This window comes from Myiozetetes cayanensis, unplaced genomic scaffold (assembly GCF_022539395.1).
Source record: "Myiozetetes cayanensis isolate MyiCay16 unplaced genomic scaffold, myiCay2020 scf12, whole genome shotgun sequence".
Taxonomy (NCBI): domain Eukaryota; kingdom Metazoa; phylum Chordata; class Aves; order Passeriformes; family Tyrannidae; genus Myiozetetes; species Myiozetetes cayanensis.
The window spans coordinates 4,991,427-4,999,080 of record NW_026086826.1 but is presented as its reverse complement, the minus strand read 5'-3'; the positions used below and the strand labels follow the sequence as shown (position 1 = coordinate 4,999,080).

The 7,654-nt window shown below is 59.3% G+C and overlaps 1 protein-coding gene across 1 annotated transcript; it reads right to left on the bottom strand.

Annotated features, from left to right (window-relative positions):
- Nucleotides 1–2,156: 2,156 nt before the first annotated feature.
- Nucleotides 2,157–7,234, bottom strand: TSPAN1 (tetraspanin 1). Its single transcript, XM_050307186.1, has 8 exons — nucleotides 7,141–7,234; nucleotides 6,967–7,031; nucleotides 5,596–5,802; nucleotides 5,085–5,159; nucleotides 4,262–4,360; nucleotides 3,751–3,897; nucleotides 3,185–3,268; nucleotides 2,157–2,946 (listed from the first exon to the last, which is right to left on the bottom strand). The coding sequence occupies exons 2-8, from the start codon at nucleotides 7,021–7,023 to the stop codon at nucleotides 2,893–2,895; spliced, it is 723 nt and encodes a 240-aa protein (XP_050163143.1). The 5' UTR covers nucleotides 7,024–7,031; nucleotides 7,141–7,234; the 3' UTR covers nucleotides 2,157–2,892.
- Nucleotides 7,235–7,654: the final 420 nt, after the last annotated feature.

Here is a 7,654-nt window from a genome sequence, read left to right as displayed (position 1 = left end):
GCACAAACACAAAGAGGTGCAATTCCTCCTTCCTCTCAAGTACCTGTACCCATTATGACAATTCCCAGGAAGGAGGGGGCGGCTCCTTTCCTAAATCACCGAGTGCTGAGCAGTGCCAGGGTTTGGCACGTGCTCTGGCAGGCCCAGGGCGCTGACTGCTTGCCCAACATCCCTGCAAGGGGGACTTTACCTTCCTGGCCTCCCTCACCGTGTTGCAGGTGGAGCAGAAGAGCCCCCACTCTGGCATGCACCCAGATACAGCAGGTGTTAGGCCATCTCCTGATGTCTTCCGAGGGGCAATAAGGAAGTTTCTGTTTGCTGCCATGTGTTCCTTGGGGACCTTTCGACCTCGTGCTTCCATGGCACAACTGTCAGCTTCTGGGGTGCTGCCAGGCACCCCCGGGGTGCCAGTGTGGGAGAACCAGACAAAGTCCAAGGGGTAAAGGGTACCTGGTGGCACCTATGTGGGTTGGTGGGCTGTGTCCTGGGGCTGGTGATGGGATGGGATCTCCTCTGGAGAGCTCAAAAGCTCCAGTGGTGCCTGGGCAGTGGGAGGTGGAGAGCAGGGGTACAGTGGGGGCACAGGGGAGGCTGTGCCAGTCTGGCTTACCCTCCACTGCTGCGCTTTCAGCTGCCAGGGCAGCCAAGAACCTCGAAGGGCAATTGGGAGGAATTGCATCCGGGAGGAGAAACTGGTCCTTCGAGTTTTCCCAGCAGGCAGAAGGAAGGAACAAAGCCGGTGGTTGCAGGGCTATTGACAAAACTCAGTGCCACAGAAACAGCCTGTCCTGCCCCACCGAAACCCCAGGGCCAGGAGGAGGTGGGAAGACAGAAGCCATCAGCTGGTCAGACACCACCCCCAAACCTGCTCCTACCCACAGGGGTGATGGTGGGGGGGGTGTGTGCCAGGAGCCCTCTTTGCAAGGCAGCCCCACTAAGAGGGAGCAGAGGAGGACATGGCCAGGTGTGCCCAGAGGTGCCTGGCTCTGTACCAACCTGCTCCTGGGCACCACGACACCTCTGGGAAGGGCTTTGGGCAGTGCCAGGCTCCAGATGGCTCCTAAGTCCATTGAGAGGGAAAAGAGGCATAAAAGCCCTGACATCACCCATGAGGTCACAAGGGTTTATGGTGGAATTGGGTAATTCACCTAGAGAGTAAGGATAGGGCTGTTTCCTGGCAGCTTTCCCCCACACCTTGCTGTGGGGCAGGGCCAAAACCCGTGTCCCCAGGGCTGAGTCACTCAGGGTGGGGAAACAGGCGCCTGTGCCCATCCCACTGCCACCAGCGTGCGGGACAGTGCCAGGGACATGCCAGACCCCAGTGGGCCACGGCAGTGCCTTTGTGCAGCCCCGTACCCGGTGCAGGAGCTGATAAGGGGGTGCCATGGCAGGCACGGAGCAAGGCAGTGCAGGGGGAGGCTGTTTACACACTGCTAATCACCCCGTCCTTCAGCACCACCCTCCCCCTGTCCCTGTGTCTGCCCCACAACCACGGAGCCTCACGTCAAAAATAGGGTGAAGCAGCCCTTGGGAACACCCACCACCCAAACCACCCACCCTGGCCTCACTTTTGAAATGGGGCAACTGAGGCAGGGCAAGCAGATCCTCAAGGGCAGAGAAGGAGCTGGGGAAAGAGAGGGGCTGGAAACGCCCCCAGCCCACCCATGACCCCCCACACATGGAGGGAGTGCCTGTGCACCACACAGGCAGTGTGGGACAATGCTGGGGATGGAGATGCTCAGAGACCAGGCTGGCAGGATCCATCCCTCCTCACTCCCCCATTTCGGGTTCCTGGGGCTGATGGGGACACAGGAACACCCCAGGCAGCCCTGCCTTTCAAGCCAAGCTGTTGCTCAGTCCCTGAACGGCTGCTTTGAGCAAGCAGTGGCTGTCGCAGAGGGAGGGTGGGTGTAGTGCTGGGGGTGGCCCCCACCACTGCCCATCTGTTGTGCAAACACTGGGCTGCTTGTTTCCAAGCACCTGAGCAGAGGAGGAGCCGCAGGCAAGGAGGGCAGGTAGCCTGAGGGCAAGGCTGTGCTGCCTGCAAGGGCCTGGAAGGAAAGGTGGGGGGGACTCAAGGCAGCTCCCACTCCTGTACCCTCCTGAAAAAAGGGTATTTATTAAAGGCAGCACCAACATCATCTCCAGAAAATAACTTATTTAATCCAAGATGAAAAATTTATTTGCATTCATTTACAGCATGGAGAGGGGCTCACCCACGAAATGACACGAGGCACACAGGGGGTAGCCCCAGCCCCTGCAGGGCCAGGGACCACCAGGGCTGTCTTCATGCCAGGGCAGGGGCAGAGACCAGCCAGCCCCTCTTTCAGGGGACAACATGGCAACAGGGTCAGTACTGACAGAAAATGGGTGCAGGGGTAGATACCTCACCCTGTGAGGGTGTAGTTTCCACCTAGAGGGTGGTAGTTACCTCAGTAGAGGGAAGCAGGGGGGCATAGGCCAGCTCCCTGCCCTGCCAGCTCCCACTCAGGTGAACACTAGGGACAGCGTGGCAGAGGTACAGCACCCACCTGCAAGAGTTTTACAAGGCATTGCTGTGCCAGTGCCAGATCAGCAGCCCTGAATGGCCCCGGTGCTGCTTTATCTCCTGCTGACATCAGCTAAACAGACCAAAACAGCTTCTCCCACCCCAACCCCCCTCCTTCGAAAACCACCCCAAGTCACTATGTACAGACTCAGTGTGCCGTATCAGTACAAAAATATACACAAACTCTACAGATCCCAGCTCAGTAGATCAGAGTACAGCTATAAATCACAGTGCATAGGACAGCATCGAGACCCAGGGAGGGATGGGGTCCCCCCAGGAGCATGGCACGCCACGGGTGCACCCCAGCACGGGCAGGGGGCAGATCATCTTCCTGCCCCGCGGGATCACTTCTCGTCCAGCCGACAGTACAGGTACATGGAAACCGCCATGGCTGCAATCTGGGGGTGGCAAGATGCAAGTTCAGCCCCTCTAAATGTGCGTCCTCCCTTCCCGACGTGGGTTTGAGTCACAGCCCACCCTCCCCAGCGCACCAAGGAGGAAGAGCTGGATGTGCCCAGGCAGATGGTGCTCCACGGGGCTGCACCAGGCCCCTCGGCCACCGAGGCTGGTGTCCCAGCCCCACCACTCACCTCCAGGTACAAGGAAGAGGTAGCACAGCAGTGGTCAGGCACTCACCTCCAAGGCACCGATGCCAGCTGCCACGCCACCCGCCACTCCCGCATTAGTCCTGATTTCTTTCAGGATCTGGTCAAAACAACCCTACAGGAGGCAACCACACAGGTGAGGATGACCAGGAGGGGACAATGCCCAAACTGCCAGGGCACAGCATCCCCAGAAAGGGAGGTACTCTTCTCCCACCCAGAGAACAAAGCCTTGGAGAAGGGCTGGGGGCTTCAGGGAGCGACTCAGCCACTTCTTAGGTCAAATATTAGGACAGAGGGTGAGCAGAAGAAGGGAAGGCAGGGAAATCACCCCAAAAGACAGAGTTCTGGGTGCTGGGTTCATACCCAGCACCAGGTATCCCACTCTGCTCCCTTTAGGACCAGAGCAACTATAATAGCTTTGCTTGTCTCTCTCAGGGACAAGCCAGGGCCGCCACAGCATGCCCCAGGAGTTAAACCCCATGGGACTGCCACGTCTGGAGCTGGGCCTGGAGCTACAGGACACATCTCCATCCCTGTGCCCAGGCACATCCCAAAACAGGCTCTGCCAGAGGGCAAGAGCCACCAGCGTGTCCGTACCGTCACGCTCCTCTCTGCGGCTAACGTGGCGTTGCACACCGAAGTCGAGTTAACAAAGCCACAGCACTGGTGGGGGTAGCTCCCAGTTTTCTCATACCAGACAGAGTCAGTGAAGTCTGTGTAGTTATTCAGGCCACAGCAACGGACCTAAGAGAGGGAGAGAGAGGAAGGGATGGGATAAGCATCCTTCATGTCTCCCTCCAGGCTCCGACACAATCTGGACCCCACTGCCTCATGGAGGGTGTCACCCACCTCAACCCAGCTCTGGCAGGGTGCTCAACAGTCATCTCAAGACCAGGATTTTACCCTACACACCATCACATACATCTCTCACCCAAGGTATGGGACCACTAGGTCCCAAGCAGGTAATTCCCAGGTGGGGACAGCTCAGCATATCCAGGATTGTGACGGTGTTCCCCTTCCCATCCCAGTGGCCCACCCAGGTGTGCACCACCAAGCTCGTGTTGGGAGGATTCTGAACCACAGGTGAGGGTCCCGGGGCTCAGCACACCTCTGTCATGGTGGTATTCCAGATAGTAGTGAAAGTCTTATCCTTCCCGTACTGCTCCTTCAGGACAGGGGCCACCACAGCCGACAGCAGCGACTCTGCCTGGAAGAAGGGGCAGAAAAACACCATCAGAGAAGGTCCTGGGGAGCACCACAGAGCCAAGCACCCCCATACCAAGTCTCAGCCTATGGGGAGGAGACCAGTAAGACCCAGTACGGCCAGAATTATGTCACACTGACATGTCCCTTTGACCTGCAGAGAGCTTGGCCCCTTCCCCACTAACCTGTGCCTTATGGCACCAAGGTCACTTAACGACCAGTGAGTGAGTCATCTGATAAGCAGTGTTAAGTGAGGGAGCCAGGAATGACGTTTGCCCTGCGGTTCACTTCTCTAGTGCCTAATGAGGCAGTCACCTCTCTCTCCAGGTGGTTTCTCAGCTGCCTAATGAGGGGTTGAGTTTGCTCAGCATAAGGCATTAGCAACTTCCTCTCCCCTACAGCTCCTACCCTCAGAGATGGAGAGGAGTCAGGCCTAAGCTGGTAATGGACTGAGGGGCTTGAGAGGAAGAATTTGGCAAAACTTGCCCTAAAAACAAAATGAGGGTTATGGTACAACAGGAATCCCTGTTCCCACCACCCAGCCAGGCTACCCCAGCCTGCCCAGGTAGTGGGTGCCAGCAGTGACCAAGATCCCTTCCTTCTGCAGCAGTGCCCACACCTCAGCTTCCCCATCCACAGGCAGCATTGCCATCCCCTATCTCCTGTTTTCCCAAGGGGTAGGACACATCCCAGATCCGCCCAACCCAAGACTCAGGCACGCCACTCACAAGACTTGTGTAGACCAGAGCCACCACAGCAACAGCAACTTCAGCGATGAAGATGATGAGCACCACTGAGAAGAACTAAGGATACAGCAAGGGGAAGTAGGTCAAAGCCACAGCCAGAATCCTCAGGGGCCCCAGGAACCCCTCTCTTTCCCCAGGGCCACAGGATCTCGGGGCTCAAGCCCTCCTGCCTCATTGCCTTCAGCTCTGCTCCAAGACAGAAGGAGCACAACCTTGGGGTTCTCCAGCCCTCCCTCTGCATGGGGCTGAGCTCTCTGGACACGCTCTAAGAGAGACTACTGCTCAGCACCACCTCCTGCCTCCTCTCACCCTTTCCACAGGCAGACTTTGAGTCCAGCACTGCCTTTCCAAAATCCACCCAGACCACCACACATTCGTGGAAATGGAAACATCCACAGTGCACATAACCACAGTGAAATCTGTCCATCAGATCTCCCCCACCACAGACCCGGCTCAAATAAGGCTTAATAAGAAGGCTAAGTCAGGTCCATACCATCATCAGGAGACATTTGCTCTCCCTCTGGGCACCATAGCACCCGAGGAAGCCGATGATCAGCAGGATGGCACCAAGGACGATGAGAACATAGCTCACATTCACAACCTGCAGGACACTGGAGGAGAGCGCCCCAAATATATCCAGGAATGACTGTCCATCCACTTTGACCCAGATGCCAACTCCTAGGAGGGCCCCGCCACTGAGCTGGGAGGAGAAAGGCAATGTTAGCTTCCAGGTAGGCAAGAGATCTGCTCTTTGGGGAAGGTCCTGGCACAGGTATTTCTTCCCTCTGCAGTTTTTCACCACACCGAAGCAAGACTTTGTAGCACTGTGGGCACCTCAGGGCATTGTCACTGCACACTGGGGGTGGCCAGTGTAACACACCCCTCCACCAGCACAGCCTCTGTGTGGTGTCACAGCTGCCCCTTTCCCCAGCCCGAGGGGTTTCAGTGCTGTCAGTGGGGCAGAATGCTCTCGTGCGGGGCAGCCAAGCCAGCAATGCCACCAGCCCGTGGAACGTGACCCCTGAGGGGCCCACACGGCCAGTGCAGACACTGGCCACCACCACCCTGCCACCGGCTCTGCCACCCAGGGCAGCTGCCCACCCACCTGGAGGAGCAGCTGAGCAGCCTCCACGCCCCAGACACTCACAGACTCCTGGGCAAGGTCAGCTCCAGGCTGCCTCCCACCTGTCCCAGCCCTGCCCTCTGCCCACTCGACCTTCCCCACCACCCCCAAATCCTAGCAGGAGCTTGAACAAGGGTGTGTTTCACCCGAGCAAGCCTGGAGGCTCTGCACCCCCTTTCCCAAGGCCGTATCCCACCACACCCCCTTCCAGGTGGCTCCATTGCTCCTGCAGAGCCAGGGCTCTCGGGAGCTCCACTGCCCTCTGCCCTGGGTGGGAGCAGAGCCTGCGTGTGCTCTGGAAGTACCCAATGTTCCAGAACCCCAACACCCCAGACCACAGTCACACACCTGGGCTGCTCGTCCACAGAGATGGGGCCCCCCAGGCAGGGACCCAGCAAGCCCCCCCGTTCTGGGGCACAGAACTTCAGCACAGCGAAGGACATGGGCAGCTGATGCAACAGCCACTGTCCCCAGAGCCCAGCACAGCCCTTTTTGGAGTAAAATCCGCCCAAGCTCAGGGCTTTATCTCTCAGTTTGGGGCCAGAGACCAGACCAGCGGGGTCCCATGGGCACAAGTCCCACCTTCACCAACCTCCCCATACCCTCTGCTCCATCACCCACGGAAAAGAACACGGAGCAGCAGGAGAGACAAGCCAGACGGGCTGAACCCACCCCACACCCGGCTCAGGACGCCCCCCGGGACCCGCTCCCACAGACCCCAGCCCCCGGGGGTGCACTTACAAAGATGGCCAGGTTGAAGAGGATCATCATCACCTTGATAAAGGTAAAGAACCCCATCTTTGCACCTGAGGAGAGTAGAGAGGTTACCGGAGGAAGCCCCCACCCTGGCACCGCCGCTGCCCTCCCGCAAGCGGGGCCCAGCTCTCCTCCAGGGAGGGACGGAGCCCAACCTACCTGGACGGAAAGCAGATCCCAGCAGCAACACCACCTCACCTTCCCCAGCCGGCTCTACCGCCACCACCCTCCCGCCGCTGCCCTTTAAACGGGCGCGGCCCCGGGGCCGCCCCCGCTGCCGGACCCCCCGCCCCGTCCGGCCCCGCCGGGGCCACCCCCTGCGGGTGTCCCGGGCATCCCGGTGCCTTGCTGCCCTCTGCAGGGACCGGGCAGCCCGGACGGCTGCTGCCCGAGCCCATCGCCGCGGCCTCGGCGGGATTTGGTGTCCTCCGATTTGGTGTCCCCCGTCCCGCTGCGGCCGGGAGCTGACAACCCCCGGGGGTCGCACACCCCGCGACCCGGCTTATTCCCGACCCGACAGAGCCCCGCGGAGCAGGAGGCTGAGACCCCTGCTGTGGGGACTTTAGAGGGCAACGATATCAGCCCCGCGGGGACTTCAACCCGTGGTGGATGATGCAGCTGTGGGGGTACCACTCGCTGCCCTCCTCTGCAGGCGGTCAGCAGCTGTGCTTGG

Coding starts and splice junctions, on each gene's coding strand:
- TSPAN1 (XM_050307186.1), bottom strand. CDS start 7,023: ATGGGGTTCTTTACCTTTATCAAGGTGATGATGATCCTCTTCAACCTG. Junction 4,361..5,084: donor CTCTGGTCTACACAAGTCTT/GTGAGTGGCGTG, acceptor CCCTTCTTCCAG/GCAGAGTCGCTGCTGTCGGC. Junction 3,898..4,261: donor GGAATACCACCATGACAGAG/GTGTGCTGAGCC, acceptor TCCCTCTCTTAG/GTCCGTTGCTGTGGCCTGAA.